The 24,113-nt window shown below is 39.3% G+C and overlaps 1 protein-coding gene across 1 annotated transcript in view; it reads right to left on the bottom strand.

The window, feature by feature from the left end:
* Positions 1–28: 28 nt before the first annotated feature.
* The window catches only part of slco3a1a (solute carrier organic anion transporter family member 3A1a), a 36,182-nt gene continuing 12,097 nt past the window's right edge, over positions 29–24,113 (bottom strand). Inside the window, exons 3-10 of the mRNA XM_015008146.2 lie at positions 7,401–7,499; positions 7,040–7,312; positions 5,824–5,988; positions 5,525–5,723; positions 3,380–3,548; positions 2,216–2,388; positions 2,043–2,107; positions 29–1,660 (exon numbers count right to left, since the gene is read on the bottom strand). Of these exons, the coding sequence (XP_014863632.1) occupies positions 1,308–1,660; positions 2,043–2,107; positions 2,216–2,388; positions 3,380–3,548; positions 5,525–5,723; positions 5,824–5,988; positions 7,040–7,312; positions 7,401–7,499 (1,496 nt within the window). The 3' untranslated portion in view covers positions 29–1,307. The remainder of the gene's footprint in view (positions 1,661–2,042; positions 2,108–2,215; positions 2,389–3,379; positions 3,549–5,524; positions 5,724–5,823; positions 5,989–7,039; positions 7,313–7,400; positions 7,500–24,113) is intronic.

Raw genomic sequence — 24,113 nt, 5'->3', positions numbered from 1 at the left:
CTTTTTATAAATGAGCCAAAGATTCAAGTTTGATTGACTTTTCTGAAAAATAATTTATTTCCAGAGTAAAATAAATGATATGTTGCCATACAAAAAGTGTAAGAAAGGGACAAAACGGTAACTGCAAAGAGACTAGTGGAGTGAACGGAAGTGCTGCGTTAGGTTTAAATACCGGAATAAGCTCACCATTCATTTAGTGAGCCAATTCCACAGAATTGTTTCTGCAGTCTTTATGCTAAACACTACAGGCTGAGTGTGAACACCTTTTGTTCACAATAGTGAACCATACTTTAATCCTCAATATAAATATTCATAAATCATTTGTGACATAAGACAGACGCATCACAAAAATGTAATTATTAGCTCTTAGCTCACATATGATCTAATAAAACATCCTGGGCCTAATGAACCAATCATGTGATTCCTAATCTTAACACAAATTCTGAACCACATAAAATAATTACTAGATTTTCATCTCTGCATCTCCACTGGGTGCAGAAAACAATATATAAACAATATCTATTTATTTATTTATTTATATAAATTCCTATATGTTGAATCCCTTTTAAGACAAATTAGGCTGAATACACTCTGCAAATTGATATGAAACAAACTGCTACAGTGAAAAAAAACCTGCAGTCCTAAAAAAAAAAAAAAAAGTTTAAAACACAAATAAATTGGATCTGAATTGCACCTATGTGGCAAGACATAGGTGAATTTCATTTCATTTCATTTCATTTCATTTCATTTCATTTCATTTCATTTCACTTTACAGTCTAGTCCAAGCAAATATTAAAAACAGTTTATTTTATTGATCCAGCAAGAAAAACGAAAACCAAACTTCTATCAGGCCACTAAAATCACCCGGTCCATTCTGGTCCAGGTGCATCTGGTCTCTCCTCTTCTGAAGGAAAGTACAGTGACTCATCAGCTATTAGTTTGTAAACACTTGGCAACTTTTAAAACATCTGAAGAAAACATTTTTTTTTTTTTTTTTTTTAGAGTAACAGAACACAGTGCTGACTGAAGGACGCCTGTCATTTACCCACACAGATTAGTTCGGTCATGAAAGACCTAAACAATATGGCAACGATAGCCGTAGTAGCATCTCATCCATGCACTAGTAAACAACCAGAACTGACCCAGCGAGGGCTGTGGAGTCGTCTTCTACCACAGAGCCACGGCAGGAATTCACTGACAACACCTCACGGTTTCAAAGAACTAGAATGGACCCTCTGAAAAACCTCATGGAGTGCACCTCGGACCCGTATGACCTTTTATCGTCTCAACGGACAAAGCAAAAATTCTTACAAGACAGACTCCATATTTTCACAAAACTCGTGGTCCTCCAGGTTGTATATAAACTTTGTCCTGTCCACGGCTTTGGGCCCGTCGCTGAGGGACGGGTAAAACTCGGTCGCCGTCAGGTTGCCCTCGTTTCCTTTGATGTATTTCTTGTAGTTCCTCCGCAGGCAGTACCACGTGGTGGTGTAGAGCAGGAAGGCCACACCCTTGAGGATGATGGCAAGGCTCACGTAGAGGCGCCTGTACTGCACGTTGTCGTAAAGAAGGCAGGCGCCCTTGTCGCCGCAGTCGGAGCTCCAGAAGAGGCAGGTGGAGTCGATCCCGGCGCCGAAGATCAGAGGAGGCGGGATGAATCCTGGCAAACAGAAACACCAAACAGCGTCATGAAACCTGGTGACATGAGAAATATCAGCAGCTACCAATCAGATAATGCAACAAGATTATTCAACCCTTTTTCTTTTTTATACTTCCCCTTCTTACAAATTTGTTTGTTCTTTGGACGAATTACACAAAGTAAATGTCATCATATTTTGGAAAAAGTTCAAGCTTAATGTCACTTATGTTGTTGGAAAACTGCATTCCAACTATGAACTGTACCTCAACAACATTAACAGTTGTTCCCTTTGGGAAAACTACTTGACTTGACTTGACTTGATTCTCTCTCTTAATATAAAAACAGAAAAGGAAGGAAGCCAGGGCAGGACAGTCTGATAAATTCTTCTGCTGTCAATTCTTACCGAGAAGTCGTAACAAAAGGAACAACACTCCTAGAGCGTACGATTTCAGTTCAGGACTCACAGTCCTAGAAGGGAAGCAGACAAAAAAAAAAAAAAGATAACATGTTAATTTCTCAAAGGTGCTTTTGATTGATGTATTCAGCCAACACATCGAATTGAACAGCAAATTTTACCTGATCAGCACGATGACAGAGGGAGTCTGGGCCATGGCTCCCACAAGGCTGCAGACACATATCACACACAGGAAGATGAGGAAAACCTCCTGGCAACCCGGCAACGGACATTTCCCGGGAGTAGCAGTGCCAGGACCGTTTTTGGAAGATATACAGGTGCAGCCAGTCAGGTTCTGTAAACATGGAAAAAAAAGGGCTGGGCACAGGGCTGTAGATTGACATCCATGTTTGGAAATAAAGTAAAAATATACTCATAACCAAAGGAATCAGGACATTTCATGTTGCAGTTCTCTTAAATTGACAGTAAAAGCTTTAAATAAGTACTTGACTGGCTAATATAAGCATGGCGATGACATAACTATGTAATATACTGAGCACAAAGAATGCTAAACTGGTTGGAAGAAGGAAATTGCATCATTTAATCAACTTTGGAGCATTGCCCACAATTCCCAATTCTCCTGAGGCACATTCTAATTTATCATAGCTTAACTTTTTGGGGCAGAGCGAATCTTGGCCACTACAAGCAGAAAAAGGATATAACATTTAACCTCCAATGTAAAAGCCTGCTAACTGCTGGGTGTGTGTGTGTGTGTGTGTGTGGAGGTGATGTTCAGGTTACACATCTGTTTTTGTGAGGTCTGGGTATTGATAATAGCGAGGTGCATTCTTTATACCCCGGTTTACTTTGCTGTAGCCAACCATTGGCAAAGAGTCTGCCTTTAATTTGCTAAGTCATGATAAACTTGTAATAGTTATAAATGTATATAATTTTTTTTCTCACAAAAATAGCCAGAGTGCCATAGATTTTCACTTCAGGTATTCAGGATGCTTGGAACTAAAAAAAAAAAAAAAAAGAAACTCACAGCTCGACCCAGTTTCTGATTAGATTGCCTAACAACTATCTAACCACTTGTGGGCACTCAAGAACAGTCAATTGATGCTTAAACATGAAGGAATGTGTGAATAAAACAAGACCGGGAAGCCGTGGCAAATTTAGCAGAACAAAATAGTGTGGGACTTCCACACTCATTTTCCCAATAGACATTCCGTATTCAGAACAAGAGCACATAAAAATGATGTACGAACTTCTTGTTCCACAAACCCCCCTTCATAAATACAGCAGCACATGGGAATGTGTTTAGCTTGTACGGCAGTGGTGAATACCTGCGAAATGTTTGATGCGGACTGAGACGCTCCAGTCCCCGTGCAGCCGGCGAAGCAGGCAGACAGGTAGGTAACCTCGTTGGAGCCGCACACGGGGCTGATGGACGAGGTGAAGCAGCTGCAGTGGCTGATGCACTGAGCCTCCGGTTTCTCACCCACATTTAGTGTCCTGAACAGAAACACAGGAGATCTAAACGACTTTTACCTCAGTGTTTAAAAGATACGTCTGTCCAAACCGAAGGTACAGCCTGAATGAACCCTGTTATGAGCAGATTTATTCTTTATTTTTAACATGTTTAGTTTAGGTTGTGAAATCAAAAAGGCAAGACAGAGTTCCCTTCACAAGCACAGTGTGTCTAAAGAATGCTGACTACAAGAAGGAAACGGTAACAACTGAACTTGAATACATACACATTATTTCCATATGAAGACATGCAAATGTTTTTATTGTTAGCTGTCTTGTGTCTGCTTTAAATGTCTTTGTTGATGCTGTTGCAATGCAACTATTTCCCTCTGGGGAAGCCTATCCGCCTACATCCAAAAGCAAAAATTAGATGTAGTTAGAAGAAATATTTTATTCTATTATGATGTACAGAAAAGTATGTGCAGATATATTAGAATGAAGATGTATAGCCAATAACAGTTTGATGCAGTCCTTTTCACGATCAAAAGCAGAAATTACAACTGGGTCATAAAGCTCAGTTTGATTTGTTTCAGCAGTAAAACATATGATCCCTTGTAAAGTACATTTCTGTGACAATCCTCCGTATTTCTCACCTTACATTCACATGAGACTGGCTAATAAATATAAACACGTTTAGTTGTATTTTTCTCAAATTTTCAGGTTGCAGCTTTACCAGTACTTGAAATTTGATAAATTTGCTTATTTACTTCCTCATACGTTTTAGAATAGAGGAATATAATATTTTACTACATTAACAGATCTCTACTACTTGTTCCTATGTACCAGTGAAGCCACAACAGAAAGCAGAAAAAGCAACAGGAAGCAGGACAACTGAGAGTCTCAGAAGGTTTTATTTAAAACTATAATGAAACATTGTGTGCCTGGAAGAACCTGACAATGACTGAATCAGACCCATCTATGAAAGTCGGTGCATTTCTTTTTTCATCAAAGTTTTTCTTTTTTATGGGATTACTGTCTGTCTCAATAACGCCTTCGCATTCAGTCCATGCAGCCCTCTGGAGTGTAAAGCCACGCTGAATAGAAATCCTGTTTATAGATGAAATGAGGTGACGCAGATTTGTTTATATAAATGGAAAGCCCACTGCACCCTAACAAACAGAGGTGAATTGCATTTTTACTGTGCAGGTCACCTTTAATAACGTCTAGCTATCCAAGGTAGAAAGAAGGCTTTGTGTTGTTACCTGCTTTTTCGGTCAACAGTCATTTCAGTGAATTGGTCATACGACACAAAACATATTTAATCTCAACGATTACATTGAGGAAACTGAAAATATTCATTGTTGGTCTGTGGCATCTAGTCTTTCTTATCGGACACATCTTGTGCTCCTGTCAATTGAAGGCCCCATATAATGGGTTAAAGAATTGCATAACTAAGTTTATGGGTTATCAAACCAGAAATAAAAGGTCTGTCAATAGACAGGCTTTCCTGTAAGCCAAAAGAAATAACCTCACATTAGCCACAAAGTGTCACAGATGAGTGATCTGAAAATTTTCTGATTGGTTTGACATTTAAATTTAATTTGATACCCAGAAGTTCAGTGGAATAAAATAGTAAATGGAGTGCAGCTATGTGGACTCTGTGTGTAATCTAAGTATAATATACAATTTTCTGTAAAGGCCTCACAGGTTTGTTATTGGAAAAACCCATGTAAAAGCTAAAATTAGCTAAAAAGCTAAAGCTAAGAATGGGCAAAGATTTCATTGTTTTATGTTAAAAGGTGGTTCTATTAACCATTATCAGGGTTATTATTAGTTTATTTGGAGATGACTGTTTCAGCAGGGTGTCTGCAGCTTTGATCAAGTCAAAGCAAATAAGTACTGGTTAGCTGATATTCCAAAGTGTCATGGAACATCTGCCATTGTGACTGACTGAACAACCAAGTTAACTTAACTCCAAATACAGCCGGCCAGCCTGCCGTGATCACTAAATACTCTCTTACTCGTTGCCATATGGTGCAGTGACTCCAGCGACGCGGCCATTGTCGCAGCCCAGAAACAGGAAGGAGACATAGCAGGCAGTGGAGATCAGGTTGACCAGCATGGCCATGCGGATGGCTCCTAGCGCTGAGAGGTTCAGCTTCTTCACCAGCAGGCCGCCCATGAAGATTCCCAGACAGGCACATGGAATGGCCGTCATGCCTTAACAACAAAAAGGTGAGATTCCGCACATAATGTTTACTTCACAGCTACTCATGCATGCTTGAGTTACGCACGTCACGTTTGCTGTCAGTGAACAGACCTAGCAGCTGGTTTGCGGAGGTGGTGGTGAGGTTGAACTGCTGCTCAAGGTATTTTCCCAGGAAAGCTGCGAAGCCGGCCACGACTGCTATCTCCATGCAGGCAGCGAGGATGATGCAGGTAAATACGGGGTTTGACAGCAGGTGCTTTGTCACCTTAGGGATCACTGGTGGTAATACACAATAGACACCATGAGCGTTAATGTCATGACAAACTGGTTAATGGGACATGCACTCTTGATTTGCTGTGGTTTGAACAAGCAACTCACAGGATTTATAACCCAGAAGTACTTAGATAGTAAATAAAATTTGAATGTTTAAAGGAGAGTTTTGCTATAAAACAGCAGAGTGCTCCATCATCTAAAAAGGAAGGGCAGGGCACAACTTTATACCTACCAACATGTGGCTGTTCACCTAAATGAAGAGACAATGCTAACCAAAAATAGATCATTGAATGTGCCTCAAGTCATAAAAAGGACACGGCAAACGTGACGATGTTCTGGAGAGATAAGACAGAAATGTAATTATCTAGCTGACATCACCCTGAATATAACATCCAAATGATGACGCAAGGCAGAGGAGACATCATGCTTTGGGAATGCTTTCTTCAATAGGGATAAGGAAGCTAGTCAGAGTTGATAAGAGGATGGATGGATGAAGAAAGGTAGAAGGGAGACTTGGAACAAAGTATGTTAAAGAAAAAGACTTGAGAGTAGGGCAGCAGAACAATGATCATAAACATACAGCCGGAGCTACAATGGTATGGTTTAGGATAAATAATACGCATTGTGTTACAAAGACCCAGTCAAAGTTCAGGCCTAAGTCCAAGAAAGGATTTGTGGGACGACTTAAAAACTGTCGTTCATTCTTTAGATTTTGATCTAACTTGGTAAAAACAAATTCACAAAACTCTCACCTCTACTGGTGAAAGCTGCAAAAAAAAATATTCCAAAAGACTTGCAGCTGAAAGTCAAGCCAAAAGTGATTCTAGAAAGTCTTTCCTCAGGGGCTGAATATAATGCATGCAATTTTTTATTTTCTTGATTTTGAAAATAAAATTAAAACCATGCACATTTTGCCTTCCACTTCATTTCTAAAGCACAAGCAAAAAAACCAAACGCCAGTGTGCTCTCACAAAATGAGAGAACTTTTACAAAGCCCAGTTTGAAGACTTTGTTGCAGCGTGTGCATTTCACATGGTTTAAAGTGAACGCTCACCTCTCAGCTGCTGACAGCAGGTGGGGCTGTTGGCTGGCTCATGGCTGAGCATTACTCCATTGCTGGGCTTCGGAGTGTCATACTCTTGGCTGAGAGAAGGGGGCAGCATGACCTGCTCGCTCTCAGCTCCCTCGTCTCTCTCCCTCGTTGGCAGTGAGTGAGGAAAGCCGAACATCAGGATAGCCGAGAAGAACAATAAGGCACCGCACAGCAGGAAGCCTCCCCACCAGGCCCCGATCCACCTCGGGTCATCTGGAGTGATGCCCAGCTTACCTGTGATGAGAGGCACGTAACAAGTCAATGAGCTGTATGAGAGAAACGGAAAGAAAAAAAAAAAAAAAACCTAGACCACTGAGCTCACTAGTGTCTATGAAGATGAAGTCCACATAGAATTTAGTGCAGACGGATCCGAGGATGAAGCCACATGCGGGTCCGAACACCAGCGTAGAGAAGAGGATTCCTGCAAAGGGACAAGCACAGACTTTGATTACTTAAACAACTTTTTTAAATTATTCACATTAGTCAGATCTGTTGTGACGTATATGGCTTTACACATTAATCAAAAGTGTGATTTCTTTCACTGATTCAGTTTAAAATTAAATTCATTATGTTCATGGCAGAGTATATGTCAAGCTTGTGTTTCTGCACACTGTTATAATTAAAACCTACAAGTAAGAAAAGTAAAAAAAAAAAAAAGTTTCTTTTCTTTACATGAAAAGGGTGGATATTTAATACAATTATGGAGAAATCTGCTGAACTGAAAGTCACTGACCCCCTCCAAAAGGAGGCCAAAACACAAAAGGTCACTGCAAAAGAAGTTAAATGATCCCACAGTGTTTGATCAAAGATTCACAAACAGTGGCATTGCTTGTATTAACACGCTACTGAGCCAGAGCTGACACAAGAAGGGTCCAGGGTGAAATTTCTGCAATTTTAACAAGTCTAAAGACATAGCAGCTTCCCATCAAAACATTTTAAAGCTCTTCATGGTTCCCTCTGCTGACAAGCTTTCCGTTGATGTTGATTTCATTGTGCACCCATTCGCACAAGTACCATGACCACAGCATCACTGCGCTTGAAGTATTGTCAACTTCTTAGACAATACTTGTCTGTGAAGTAGACAAGTATTGTCCACTTCCTGAACACCTCAGCAGTGCCACAGGCTGATCACCTCCATGCCTCGCCCCACTGATGTGGTGATCCATGCAAATGCAGCCCACATCAAGTCTGGAGTGCATATACTGTATACACAACATTTCTACTAGAAAGTAGACATTAGTGTTACACAACATTCTAATTTTCAGAAATGTTTATTCAAGTTTAAAGAAATCAATATTTGAAATGCATCATATAGTGTGTGTAATATTTGAGTTCAACCTTTTGAAGTGAACAACTGAAGTATAATTAACTTTTCAATTGTACTCTCATTAATTCATGTGCAGCTGCACAAAATATAGAACAGGGCTTGCTAGGGGATTGCTCAAGGTGCAAAAATTCTTCACTAATATATTCTAAATGTTATGAACTTTCGTTGCTCATGCTAATGTAATATTTTACCTGTTGGACTGAGTTTGACGGCAGCAGATGCAGTGGACACAAATGTCAATTTCCACAGAGTCACAGATGACGAGAAGTGGAAAGACGAAAACAGGCAAATCTCTCAACTGATATTATCATTGCAAGATTTTGTAATATCGTACAGCCCTAAAACAGAACCCCACAATATTACAAAACCTGCCAAGAAACTGCTAACTGCTAGGTAATGTTAGCATTCAGGACGTAGGGCTAAGCTGGCTATCAAACTCAGCATCATTTAACTGCATAAACAGCCTGCATAACGCATGCAGGTCCAACAAACAGACTGAACTCAACTCATCCCATCCTCAAGCCAGAATTATGAATTTGCTGATTAATTAAGTGTTGCGTTCAACTTTAAAATACCTTTGTTTAAAAAAAGTAAAGTGAGAAGCAATACTGCAAACAGGGAACTGTTTCGACTGTCAGCAAAGATCAAATCAGCTGGTGTAAAAAACCAAGAGGCAAGTGTAGCATGAGAGGTGCTGTCGGTGATGCTCCCATGCTTTTGTCCCCCTCAAAACTGCACTGAGCACCCAGAATTAAACCACATGTAGGAAGAGAAAGACACATAGTGGCAGACAAGGTCCCCTATCTCCTCCAGCGGGCAAGTCGAAGATGAAATCTCTGAGCTTGATCCGAAATTCTAATTAGAGCGGGCCGCGAGCGTGAACCTGTGACTCAGACTGCAGGAAGATAATGAAGAGCCCAAGCTCAATTTGGGAGGCAAATTTTCCTCCCGGGCTTTTAACTCCTCTGATGTGTGGCAATATAAGACTTTCCTTTGGAGGGCTGGAAGATGTCTAGCAAACGGAGACAATCGATGGCTGCGCAGAAGCCAAAACAAATTCATTTCACTGGCCTCAAGTTGGCTGCTGATCGCTGTTCTTAGCATCTGATTCCAGAAGCAGCCACTTAATGAAGCACGGAAACTGTGACTAAGCTTTGTGTTGCTCTCCTGGTGCCAAGAGTAAACTCAATGGTCTGCTTCCTGCCCTGACCACCCACTTAGGAAGGGAGGCGACGCAGTCACATAAACGCGCCCTCAATCACATCATAGTTTATTTTTCACATGAAGGAAATGACTCACAAATTCACGAGGAGGAGCTCGGTAGCAACACACGTGCTACAGACAGCTCCTTCGAGTGGAAAAAGAAATGGGATGGGAACACTCGTCCTTTTCGTCTCGCGCAACCACAACTGAAACACGTTTGTTGTCGACAGCGAAACCAGCACGGAAACGAGTACACACAGATGCATCCACGAGGCGCCAGAGCACGTACACGTCTCAACCTCCTTCCTCATCACGGTAGCTTCTGAGATTCTGTTACATGGACAAGACGCAACGACAAGAAGTACAAAAAAACAAAAAAAAACAAACAAACCGGTTAACACCCCCGAAAGACACTGAAGTCCAAACGCAAACTGATGAACAAGAAAGCATTGTTGTGGCAGCGAGACAAAAGAAGAGTTTTCACTGAAAACCACAGATGATGCAGGTTAGCAGCGCTTCCAGAGAAGACAAAAAACAAAAAAAAAAAAAACTCAAGAAGGGCACCCACAATGTGACAACCACATTTGCCTGTGGTGTTGCAAATGAGGTTGGTGTGCTCAGTTTCCTTAGAAACCAAGTGTTGTCTTCTTGTGCTGACAACATCACAATCGCTTGCACCATGGGAAATCTAAAGGAGGAAATTGAGTTAGAAAAAAAAAAATCACCTTCAGGGAGGTGATGGCCCAGCTAAACCGCGAGTCAGCGACCACTGGGAGGAGAAATGTTTCCACTGACATCCGTTCTAACACATGGTTGCTTTACGGTACACTAGGTGATAACATTGTCCCCCATAATAACAGTTTGATGCTTTTTACCAGAATACAACAGAATCCTGTGACTTTGAAATTTGGCGGTGCTCATCTTCATCTTATGAATTCAATCTTCAAGCAAGATAGAAGGCAAGATTGGATCACTTGCTCTCCTCATCTAACAAAAGTTACAAATTGAAATGTTGCCCAGATGTCGTAAAACTGCATTGATTTAGTGAAGGCACCTAAATTAAGAGTGCAGTCTGATTCTGAAGTTTCTCTCTTGCGATCCACCTTCCAGTCTTTGTCTGTAAGGCAGAAACTCTGCTTGCTTTTAACAGCAGACTTTCGTTTTAGGTAAACTTACAGTTTGATTGGCTTAGATTAGCCTGAGCTGTCTTTGTAGTTATGCTTAACCATTTTCAGCTACTGGAGGTAATTTGGACTACTCATTTACTGCTGCCATTAACATTGCACTCTCTCAGCCTCTGTTGTGTTCCATTGATACTACACATGGCCCGGTGCGTCTGCCTGTGACCCATTAGTGGAATAGGGCTACTATTAATTTTATGTACTTTCTTTTTTGACAAAGAATGTTTTCTGTCAAAGAGAAACAAAACCATTGTTGCCATGTACTTTGTGTAGTATCAATGTTTTTATTTCCATAAAGGGTAACCATTGCCCAGCGGAATAGAGCAAAAAAGTCATTAGCCTTGCCTCTCTCTCTCTTTTTTTTGATAAGTACATGGTAGACATCTTGTAAGTGCATCTTTGTTTAGTTTTATCTTTTTCCAAAATACCCTTCATGGAGCTATAGCTGCAATTAATTTTGGTAACTGTTTTTTTTTTAAATTTTTATCTCCCATCTCATGCTTCTTTGTGTAGTTGTGCCTCATTCCTTGGCAGAGCCATAAACAGCTCTATCGGCGCTATTAACTTTGTATTGCTTCAACACTTTTTTCTTTCTGTAGGTGGTACTCCTAGCCCAGTGGTTCTGTGTTTGTGTTTCTTGCCCAGAGCGGTTCATTGGTAAAGATATTATCATAAGATTTTTGCAAGCTCCCATTCCTCCTTTGCTGCAGAAACCACTATTGGCCTCCAGTTTCCTTGTCTAGCTGTGCATCTTTCCTGGATGGAACCATTCACAGAGGAACTGCTTCCATTAATTTGCTGTACTTTTCATGCTGTTTTTTGACACAGAACAGACCTCCAAGGCACTGATTCTGTGTTTAATTGACACATTCTTGGAAGACTCATTAACAGAACTTTTAGTGTCTAACTTTTTATAATGGTTCCTTTCCACAGTCACCACATGCTTGCTCATGCTGTCCTGGACTTCTGTAGAAGAATAACTTTTTACCTATCGGTAGTTAATGATTAACTGCGTTTCAATTGTATTATCAAAATGAATAAATGTAAATGCACATCACTGGATCTGAATTGATTATATGACAAAGTTCTCTTGGAATTAAATTGATTAATCTGAATTTCAACCGAATTGTAGCCTGTATAAACTGGACCGGTTTGTCTTGTTAGATGCCTTAAGATCAAATTTGCTGAGAAACTTGCCGTTTTACATGGAGCTAAGCCGATTACAGAAGTCTCATAACAGAGTTAGACGCAATAAACAGACTCTTTCATTGCTTCTCTGTCACATTTATGTATCTGTAGAACTCGAGAGAAAGATTTGCATTTGTGCAACTGGTAAATGATCGTAATCTCACTGTCAACAGATCTACATGTTTTGGACTTGATGCTGACTCCCCGATACAATAGGTAAACTGTTTTATTCATTTTTAGTAAGAACTCAGCTAAGATTTGGAAGCTACCATGCCTAACTGAAGATTCCCATCAAACTAGTTATAGTTTGCAACTAACTATAAACTAATTTTCTCTGCGTTGTAAAACAGCCTCTGTTTGGCAACCCCACACCTTCACCTTCCCCAACTCTCTCTACCCATCATCCCAATGCTTCAGATATTTTTCTCTAAAAGCCACCCTTGTTTTTGTCCGCACTTTACTGATAAGACTACAACCTGCCTGCACATGTTGCAAAGGGACACATTTTGCGTATTTCAAAGCAGGATTAAGCAGGAAATAAGAAAATCTAAATTAAGCCAATTAACTCTCCGTGAGGAACAACAGGGAGCTGGCTGTAATCTTCGCAATATGCTGCTTTCCAAACAACTTCTAAACCCCACTGTTTCCCCTTCCAGCAGTCCCACTACAAGATAAGAACAAAACAAACTAATTTGTTCATGCTGTACTTTGCCTAAGCCTTTTAGTACGCTGTGAATTATGGTCTCAGGGGAGGACGTCAGAAGTAATTCAATAACAAAGCTTGCATCTAGAGTTTTTGTCTCTCACTAATTTACTTAGAAACCGCTGGAAAGGGCTGCAGAGCCACTGTGCATGAGGCCTGTCCTCTCCAAGATATTAATTAACCAGCAGATGGATCACAGAGCCCCTGCACTGCAGCTGAAAAGGGAGTTCAGATTAAACATTAAACATTCACATTCAAGTAACTCCATTAGGCTTTAATCATTCGCCCAGAACATTAAAGCAAGGATTGAGATGTAAGAAAAGATGATAACTTTGTCAGACGACAGCCCAGAGAGGCCAATTTATTGCGTTTATGGAAGGATCTCTCCAAAACAACCCGCATTTGCACATTTCTATCTTTTTATCCAAGTTCGGGATTGAAATGCAACTTAACTCTCAGTTAATTTCCTGCTCTCAGGGCACAAAGGGTATTCCTCCTTCTCCTCTGTTAATCCTACTCAAGTTGGCTCAGTAATCCTCTGAGCTAAATAGGAGCCGAGGGATGGAGTAATGTGGACGGCAAGACAGCAGCTCGTGTCACTTTCACAACCGGGACCAGTTTAAGAAACTGAGGATGAGCTAGATGATTCCTGAAGATAAGCCAGGAGCCAGTGTTTCATCTGAACACAAGTTTTGTCACATAATCAATAATAGGCAGCTGGAGATTGGTATCCTGGGTTAGAATGACTGAATACAGCTACTTTCAGATAGACTTACTTTTAGTAGTAAATACTATGAGACTTTTCTGCTTAAAAGCAGTTCATGAAAACTACTGTCTCCAAGAATTAAGTCCTAAAGCTGAGAAGCCACAACTAGTAGTAAGAGGAGGGGAGAGCATTGCTGCCATTTCCAGTATAATAATCTCATATTGGCCAAAAACTCAAGCAGCAACAATCAAGTCTTTCACCTCTGCTGCTGTAATAAACAATGTTTTTACTACAGTGCCTGCTATTTTTGTGTGAAATTTGTGCGTCACGCAAATTTGTAAGCAAATTTAAAGAAAAAATAAAAAAAAGACTACCTAGCCACAATACAAAGCCATTTACATTCTGAATGTAAAACAAGTCTGAACAATTAATTTACAAATTTGATTGATTGGTTTTAAAACAAACTATCTGTGCTCATTTCTATTAATTGCTATCCCTAAAGATGTCTTCCTGATAATGACATGTGTCACTTTAAATCCCACAGGCTTTTCAAAGGCCTTTCCCTTTGAGCATCAACCTACCCTCCTGATTGGAAGGTTCACGAAATGTAGATTCCTAACTCAAACATGTCCAAGCACGAATTTGACTCAAAATATCAAATATTAGTGAGTCTCTGCAGCATTTATCTTTTCAATAAGTGAATATCGTTGGCTGGTTACTGTCGAAACATAGGAATAAAGTAATTTAGTCACCGTCCATGTATAGTTTTCATACAAACGTACATTAACTTGTGTTAATATACTTAATGTTAACTTGTTAACTGGTGTTAGCAAAACTAGCCATTCCTCTGTTAAACAAAACGTATCATCGAAATTACTATAAAGTTCTACGAGACGTGAGCAGAATAAACGTGAGTAACAGAAGCATTGATTCTGTTTATATGTATATTTGTGCTCTAATTGGCTACAACAAGTTGTATTTTTCATATCTTAAATTATTTTGGTGAACATGTAAACTTAATGACTTTCTATCCATGCAAACTCAACGTCAATCTTTGATGTTTTCTGGTGATGTTACAGAAAGTGGCTTGTTTATTAATTCTCACTGAAACTATCTAAAAGGTAGCAAAAAAAGAGACTTGGGCTTCTTGCTGAAGCAGTGCCATCTCAGCTTTCAGCCAGTGACATCAGCTGTTTCTGTATAACTGACTTGCTTTGAACGGTTACAAAAAATGTGAGAAACTGGTGACACGCTTCACTCTGAATGCCTTAAATAGCCACTTTCTCAACCTTTGCATGGTTTCTCACAAAAAAGCCCCCGTCAAGAACGATGGTAGGCCTTAAATATGTCACTACTTCTGGTCTATGTAAAACACATACCACAACTTCTAAATGAATAATGTGTGGACTGATAAGAGTCAACTAGATTGACCTAAAGATGAAGAAGTGCGAAGTAGACAACTGTAACAAACAATATGTTGATGTCATTTCCTTTGTCAGATAAATTGTGAAAGAAGTCATCATATATGGAGGCAACTGACTGACTTTCTAAAGACTGAATGTTGCACAGAGTAATTTGCTCGAAATAGAAAACCCATTTTTCCTTAAAAGGTATTATTTCTTTAACTTGATGAGGGGCAGAAATGGAAAGACTACATAAAGATCGTAATTGTATAATCCTTATTTTGCAGGATGTATGTGAGAAAATGAATGTGGACTTTATTATACATAGAAACTAGTTCACAATTTCCCCATCTTACCTGCATTCATTTTATTGTCTCTCAAACATAATAATAGAAATACCTACTCTCTCTAAATTATATAAATAGATATTACAATAGTCTTGAAATACACCGTATTTTGCAAAAGATCAAAAGTGGTTTTGATCCACCTCAGGAAGACGTTTCAGACACGTCTATTGTTTTCCATCTAACCATCTAGACTCAAAGTTACTGTCCCCTTATTCACAGCGACGGGAATGAAAACATTCTGATCTCACATTTCTCTAAAACTATTTAGGAGCCGCAAAGATGTTTTGACAACACAAGATACTTTTATTTAACACCAAGAGCCACTACCACTGAACGACAGGAAACATGAAACTACCCGACAGGATATGTGGCAGTACAGACTAAACTGAGTAAAAAGTCCCTTTTTCATATAGAGTGGCTTTCAAAAGTGTTCACTCCCATGTTAATGTAACGGGGTTTTTTTTGATGTTAGAAAATAAGACAGTGATAAATTATTTTAAAACTTGTTTCCCATAGTTAATGTAATGTATGTTCTGTTTGTTGTTTATTAAATTGTGTCTAATTGCACAAGCATATACACCAAGCATTTCTGAAGCACATTTTGATTTGATATCAACAAATCCTCCTGAGATTAGCAAATTTGCATCTGCTAGATAACAGTATATAGTTTAGAAGAATGCAAGAACACCGGTTATATCTCGAGAACAGAGTGGGTTTTCTAGAACAGAAGTTTTAGATTTTTCCCGACAAAAAAATAGGCTCAGATAAAACCTAAATCTAGATAAAATCTACAGGAACTTCAAGATGAAGACAGAAAATATTTTTAAAGATCACAATGAGACCAAGCATCCATCTAAATCGACAAAAAAGGCTGATCAAAAATAATTAATTTAAGCAAATCAGAACGGGACATCCAGCCTGTAAACTCATGCTGTCAGAACATGAGCAGGTAAAAGTTGTACCCTTTTCTTTTCTAAGGCAAGGTCTTTTTCGATGAAGTACAGAAGAGATTAAGTCTCCCAAATTTCAGAGCTAACAGAATTAGACAGCAGCTTTCACCAAGGAAAGCAAAGCCTCGACCCACCTTAGAGGCTTTAAGAAAGAATCAAGGTTAAAATCTCTCATAAAAAAAAAATAAAATCTTCACCATCTGGATATTTTAAAAACACACAAGAGCTTCTTTGTATCCTGCAAACTTTAAGCCCCACCATAACTGTAAAGGTATTTATACTGGTATCTTTGCAGTAAAATTTTCAAATAAGTTCCTTAAATGAGTTTTTAAAAATGAGGCTTTAATTGATTATGAGATTGGAATATCCCAAATAACAAAAAATACAAAAAGAGGTACACAGGTTTGCCGTATCCTGTGGTAACCCTGTTGAGTGCACACAGTCATGACCTATATAACATGCCAAAGCTTATCGCCGGCTCTCAACTCACATTCAAATGCCATTACGTCAGGATCATCCGACATTAACTTCCGCTTACGACAAATCATCTAAAATTTCAAACTGGCCATTGGCACACAGGAAGACATAATCAGACAGTAAAAAAAAACTGTTTGACATTCCCATCTCAACCACAGCAGATAAGGGTTGAAACAGTTTCACTGATGCCATATGGTTGCTGAATAAAAACTGCAGCCTGAGGACATGTTTAATGCTATTAGCCTTTTGACCCTCTGAGGATGAGCAGTGAGGTTACTGCAGAACAAAGTCCGTCATGGACTTGGCTTATGCGCAGGCTTTTAGCAAGCCTTTTTTCCTAAACAACCTGATGGTAGACTGAACTTTGTCTCAATTTAAGGACAATCAAGATTATGTCATTAGCGCATTTTAGCAACACCTTGCAGCCGGCAGGCTCCTGATGGGAACCAATAAGAATCCTGCTGGTGGACCATTTTGAAATATGAGCCTGATTTTTGTTTCAACAGTCAATATTCTTCTGCAATCTTTTGTGAAACTCAAAATTAAACAAATATCTGCTTCTCTATTTTATTTTATTTTTTTTTTACAACCACTCTCCAACTTTAAGGATCCAAAGGACAGCCCAGGACTTCCAGCATCCACGCTTTACATACTTTGCATTGTGAAATACCCATTTATAGTTTAACATGCGGGTGTTAGTTGGTTAATTAGCCAGTCAACTAACTCAGAGGAATGAATGGTGCTTGTTTAATTTTCAGAGTGTAGGGAAGAGAATGGATGGATGATGAACAAAAAATGAATGAATGAATGAATGAATGAATGAATGAATGAATGAATGATCAGATGGTTCGATGATGAACATATGGTTGGAAATATAGAAAGACACTTTAAACACTATTTCTGAAGTTTTTGGCCTCACTATTATTACGCAACAACTACACAAAAGATTTGAAAACACAATGCATTTGCTAAGCCCAAGAAAAATAAGGGGCTAAAATAGAACCTAAAAATAACAATTTTGGAAATTATATAAAGTTCTGCAGCTTTAGAACTAAGACAAGACATTCTCATATTGCTGATAGTGTTTAACTTTGTATGCGTCATGCTTTTGTTCAGAAGTTGCAGTCCTACGTAATCTGCACGTTCAGTTTGTCCAAACGATCCACAAGGATTGGTACACATGATGATATTTATGTCACAAAAGCCTTGCAGTCCATCTAAGGAAACGATGAAGTAGCTCTAAGAAGCAAAAAATAAACAAACAAAACAAAAGCAATCCTCTGTGCCTAGCAGATCTTTGTCCTAGTTTATAATTCATTGGCTGCGACAGTCTAGACTATTACTGTCTAAGTCCTTTAGATGACAATGAAGAGAAAAAATGATTTTTGCCAAAACACCCTGTGGTGGGATGGAAAAAGACAAACAAAGGGCCTTTCACAGATATAAATGATTTTGTAATCTAAAAATCAACATCTGGCCCCAAAACATTTATGAAGTGGACTATAGAGATAGTAGATATTTTAAGGGAAAGGAAGTCTGGTTGGGGCACACTTTCTTACCGAGTCTGTATATATCCTAATTTTTCGTTCTCAAAATTATAAAATTACTTACATATAAAAAAGGAATTTGAGTAAAAACTATTACTTGAAAAATTATTAAGATTTATTTTAACACTTGTATGGCTTCAAAATGCTTTCAACATTGCTATGCTTCTGTTTTGTGACTTAAAACAACAACAAAACTTAAACCACAAAACTGAGGCAGTCATCTGTAGACGGAGGTTTTGTGTTCTGTTAAAACAGTGCAGAATGAAGTGAGTCCTGGAGTTTTTATCCAATGCGGTGAACACCTGTTGCAGCTCAAAATGACAAGAATGAGTCGAATCTCATGTTTGTAATCGCTTTCTCCTCTCACCTTGAAGGTCAATGCCAATCGGGCCCTTTAATCTGACATGGAGTACCCTAATCTCTAATTCCAATTAGCTTTGTGACATAAAATTAGTCTAGGAACTGCTCAGAGTCCTCAATAACCTAAACGGATCCAGCGTTAGATTCCACTGACCAAAGTCGAATAGTTTTCGTTGCCTGAATCACAACACAAACTCATAATTAATGCAACAACTGTCATTTTAACCAGACATTACTTGCAGATATAAGTACAGCTCAAATCATCGCTACAAGTCTTCGCTTCACTTGCAAGGTGGTCATCAAGAGATTTTTAACTGATATGTGGTGCAAGCATCGACTCCAGTCATAACAATGCTGATGACTTCCCTGAGTCATAAGATTACACGCTAAGGCTGGGCATGTTTCCAAACTGTGATACTGGATGCTCCGAGGTCTTGGCCAGACAGCCAGCCGCGTGAACGCCGGGCCAAATGAGGAAAAGAAACAGAAAGCAACAGAAGGGGACAGTGATGGAGGGTCAGTAAGAGAAAGTTAAAGCGGCAGAGCAAGGGCCGGCCACACAGTGAGCTGTTTGTAACCATCTTCAGATGCTGGAAGTGGTATGGAGCCTCTACACAGCCTCAATTGTTGGGTGGCTGTGTTGGTGGGATGGAGGCAGAGGCTAAAGCATCAGAACATTACACTGGTGGAGAGCTGCAGCTGCTCCATTGAAGATGGAGAGCAGGAAGAGGTTTGAGACTGTTTGACAGCAGCTGGTAACAGCTTCCTCTGCAGGTGGTTTGGCCTAATTATCAGGACAGAGATGCCAGCAGCCTGTTTTTCCCCTCTTTTCCCAGGAAAACGAGAGAAGTGGGCTCATAAAGTGCAACTGATTGTACACCAACATGTCTGGCTCAAATATAATGCTGCAAAAACTGTGCCACATGCCGAGGAGATGGATTTTAAATGGAATCGGTGCTGAAGAGCAGAAAATAGGTGTTTTTGAAGGGAAAAAAACAAAAAAAAACAAAACAAACAAACCTATAGCTAGTGGGTTTAGAGCAATAGCTGGAGGTGCCTTGCAAAAGTACACTTTCTACTTGAATTTTTTTCACAGTTGAAGTTACAATTACAAATTTTACTGTAGCAACTTTAGTCCAGTCTGTTGTCCAGGTGAACACCAAGGAATTTACTCATCTATTTTGGTCAGTTGTTTGCAGGAAATTATGATTATCACATATATTTTGTGAGAAAACAATTATTATAACAAAAGAAGAAAAAATATAAATTCACATTGAATATATTCACATTATATTAAAAGAGGAAGGAATTATTCTCCAATTAAGCAAAATGTCACCAAATTAATGCGATTAACAATCAGTCAAGCTAAGGTTGCAGGATCATCAAAATACTATTCCATTGTAAATATATATATTTTTAATATTACCCAACTCCACATGGTCAATTCAATTCAATTCAATTTCAAAATCGGAACTGAATTGTCACAATTGTAAGCAGACACTCAACAAGTAGAGAACATTTAATTATATATTGGAAAACATAAAATATGTTTGTTATTTTTCAATGGAGAAAAAAAAAGAACATATTTTGTTTGTTACAAATAACAAACGTAGTAGATATCCTTGACAGTTCCAACAGCCAAATAACAGGCTGTCTGATATCACCTACTGATCAGAGTCCATTTAATAAGCTACAGCTATGTTGAACACAATACTATTACTGATATGGGGGTTAAGTACTGACCATGCTGCCAGTAATCCAAGAGGTCCACAAAGCTCTTAGAGACCATCCAATCAATTAGGCCCGGGGCTTGGCGGTGGATGTATAAATACTGCTTACATGTTCACTTGCTAAGATCAAGGGCTATTTTTAATGAGCAGTTGCATCCATGGAAGGTCACAAGCACATTAGATAAGTCCTTGTTTGTTTTAAACAGTGAAGATCTGAAAAGCAGAGTGATGGACGTATCCTTGACAGTTGCAACAGCCAAATAACAGTCTGTTTCTGTGGTTACAGTTTCCTGATGCTACTGGGTTTATGATTTGTTTCCTCCCACCCTTATCCCCGGGCTCCTCCTTCAATGGATGACATAAAAAAAAAAAAATCCCCTTTTTAATCAGCAGTGACAGAGCCTGACCCAGATTGATTCAAGTAGACTGTCTGGCACCACAGTAAGGTTTGCACAGGCTACATGAATTCACAATAAAGACTAAAAGGAGTCAAAGGCATGCTTGGGCCAAAAAAAAAAAAAAGAAAAGGAAGCTAAACACAACATCTTTCAGTCTTTTCAGCCTGCACTGATAGTAGCAGATGGAAAACTGATTATTAACAATCTTGGCAAAGGCCAGAAGCTTTCACATCTAGTTTAATAGGCTGTGATGATATGACCAGAGGGTGTCATAATTGTCATCTGTGATGATCCAGATCATACAGGGGTTTGACCCATTTAGCGCTCACACACTTTCTCAGTGTCCTGATGATCCAACTAAGGATCAAAGACTTGTCACACTAAATAAGCAGGCTCAGTGTAGCAAGCAGCTACTTAGACTAAAACACAGCACAATGATCTGAATCATCAATGAAAGCCGGCTGCTTGATTACAGTGTTGTAATATATTTTATCTCACATGACCATATGCCCCACGCCTACTGACAACATTCGACCACAAAAGAACCGAAGAAGTCCTACCAATGCTAATTTGTTTGGGTGGTAGCATTCTGGGTCTGCAGCAGCAGCAGCAGCAGACAAAACCAACTGTGACAGAGTGACATGTTCCTATTGTCTTTGAACGAAAGGACTATTTCACGTACTATTGACTGCATTTGATCATAGCTGAAAATAGAAAACACTAAGACTGATTCAACCTGAACTGGATAATTTCACACAAACGTTTTAAAGCACTGTTTAAAATGAATGAAAACTTAAATGTATGCAAACATAAAAAGGAGCATTTTCCACCTCAGAATTGGAAAGGCTTAAAAACAAACAAACAAAAAAAATGCATTATATGGACAAGCAAAGCTTGAGTATGCAGATCGGCAAAAAATTTCAGGAGCAAAACACTGCTGGACGCTATTGACTTTTCTCAAATTAGCACAGGGATCAGCAGCCTTTACAACCCTTACTGCCATTTTTGTCTTTGGTCTAGCTATACGAAACTTATTTAGAGCCACAATATCAACACAAAACAAACAGCTTATTTGTATTTATACAATATACAGACTACTAAAATGTATCTGACACATCCTCAGCTAAAAAACAACAAACAAAACCATAATTTTCCATTTATAAGTAATACTGATAAGACAATGATCTCAACATTCCACTTCCTTGTGTTTAGATTTAATTAATCTTTCACCAGTTGTTCACCATATGAGAAGACTCCGAATTGTGTAGATGACCTCACTGTCTTGAGTACGTACCAGCATTGTTCCCCCCTCTATGACAACATTTTCTCTAACAAGCTGATATTCCCTGCCTTCTCACACTTAAGACATCTTCCGGAAAATGTAACCAAGCTGAGCGAGTGAGGCTACCCTCTCAATCCAGGCCTGCAGCTCCCCGCGAGCACCTTTGGGTCACTCAGCTTGCAGAACAGCAGGGCTGCGGTGGAAACACCAAGCTCACACTGTACTGTGCTTTACAGCAATGCACAAGAGCTGCGGGTGTTTGATGAGCATTTGCTGCATTCCCATTTATCATCTTAAGATAACCCATACTACCGTTGCTAGGCAAACTCAGCATGTAGCTTATGGCGGGACCGGAAAAACCCATTTAGGATCTAATCCTTCAAGATGACATTAACATGCCTCGAGTTTAAGTAGCTTATATTAAGGGCCTGCTGCAGCATTCGCTTGGAGTCAGAGAGCTTCAGCAGGAATGTTGACAAGACTCTCAAGGACGGCGTCGGTTTTCCCGACAAACCTGAGGCTGCAGAGATAAGAGCAACAAGAAATGGAGAAACGCATCAGAGAATTTGCTCAGTAAATTCTCTGACACTGCTTTCAGTGAAAGGTGATAAGGTCTTAAAAAGCTGAAGCCTGCCATTATTGTTCAGTTCCCCAGTGCTTGAGGAAATTTGTTCGCTGCTGCCGTCTTGTTGCGTAGTGTTGTCTTTTCCTGGCAAGGGGGCTATAATCATAATTGCTTACTTATTATATTGTTTGTCAAAAACTATAAAGGCTGTGTGTTTTTATATAAACCATGTCATTATGCACTTATTAAATAAAGTAGATGGTTTGGCACTGAAAACACTCCTGCAGCTTAGCAGCCCATAAGTGGGCGAACTGCTTTAGTCATTTGACTGACAGCTGAATTGGAGAGAAAATGTGTTTAGAAGTTAATGAAGACATGTCAGTTAGCAGAGGTGTGTGAGAAAAAAAAAAGCTAACTTTTAAAATTTAAGGACCAAAGCTCGGATGGTGACTTCACAGATAAAGATTTCAGATTTATCTAAATTGCTGCAATATGCCAAGCGCCCTTCAGGGATAAGGCAAGGAACGTTTGGGTGAATTTATGACACATGCGTTACATAATGTGGATGAGAACTGAATATAAACTGTGTTTTCAAATAATTCAGTGCAAATCTATATCATTATCATCGGTTAATATAGGCTGAAGCTTTCCAGGCTTAATCGCATAGAATTTTCTCTCAGTCTGTCAACAGTTTGATCTGTAAATCCAGGAAATACTTGTCTAGCGGGTGTTTTCTGTCATGCTGTTTTACCAGTTCAACATAGTTTCCCCGTCCTTCTGTATCTTTTCTCAGTAATGAGAGACAGCAGCTAATTCATTTGGCCTGAAAGCAACACAGTACATGTTTGGACCAACTTTTCCTCCAAGGAATAATTTATACCAGGAGTCTTTAAATTGAATCCTCAAAGGCTGGTGTCCTGCAAGCTTTAGATGTTCCTGCTCTAACACGCTTGAATCAAAGTCTATGCAGCCAGTTCTCTGGAGTTAAGCAAAAAAAACTTCCATCATTTGATTCAGGTATGTTGAAGCAAAGACATCTAAAAGTTGCAGGAGACCGGCCCTCGAAGCCTGGTGTTTTTAATTATTTCTCTGCCAGCTTATCACATTAGAGACTAAAGTTGTTTCTTCATTCTTCTTTGCAAAATAGCTCAAGTTCAGACAGATCGGATGGAGAGAATATGTGTGAATCAGTTTTCAAATCTTGATTCAGATTCTCACATGGAATTATGTCACGACTTTGACTGGTGGGGGCCGCCTTGAATGTTGTTCGCCCAGGGCGTCGAACAGGCTAGGACCGCCCTTGCACACTCTTGATGGATTCAATGAAACTTATAAATGTGTCTACTTATGAATGTAGAAAATTATTTTGTAACTGTGACAATGTCACCTCCCTGTTTCACTGCTGGAGTGGTTTGTGTTAGTCTATTTCATAAAATCCAAATGAAGTCCATTGAGATGTAGCAAGAATATGCAAAAAAGTTCAAGGCGTTTGGCCAAACCACCGGGTGAATGGACCTTTTTGTACTTTGACTAACATGATTCAAACAATAAAGCTTTTTTTCTTTGCAAGCATTGTCCAGGTCATATCAGCTGCCACTTATCCTAACACACAAGTCTTAGAAACTAAGGCTAAGCTGTTTTTTTTTTTCCTACAATTCTCAGGATGAC

The sequence above is a fragment of the Poecilia mexicana genome, unplaced genomic scaffold, assembly GCF_051168715.1.
Source record: "Poecilia mexicana isolate PSO_F unplaced genomic scaffold, ASM5116871v1 scaffold_6, whole genome shotgun sequence".
Lineage (NCBI taxonomy): Eukaryota > Metazoa > Chordata > Actinopteri > Cyprinodontiformes > Poeciliidae > Poecilia > Poecilia mexicana.
Note: the sequence above shows the minus strand (reverse complement) of the source record. Positions and strands in the feature narration are given on the sequence as shown.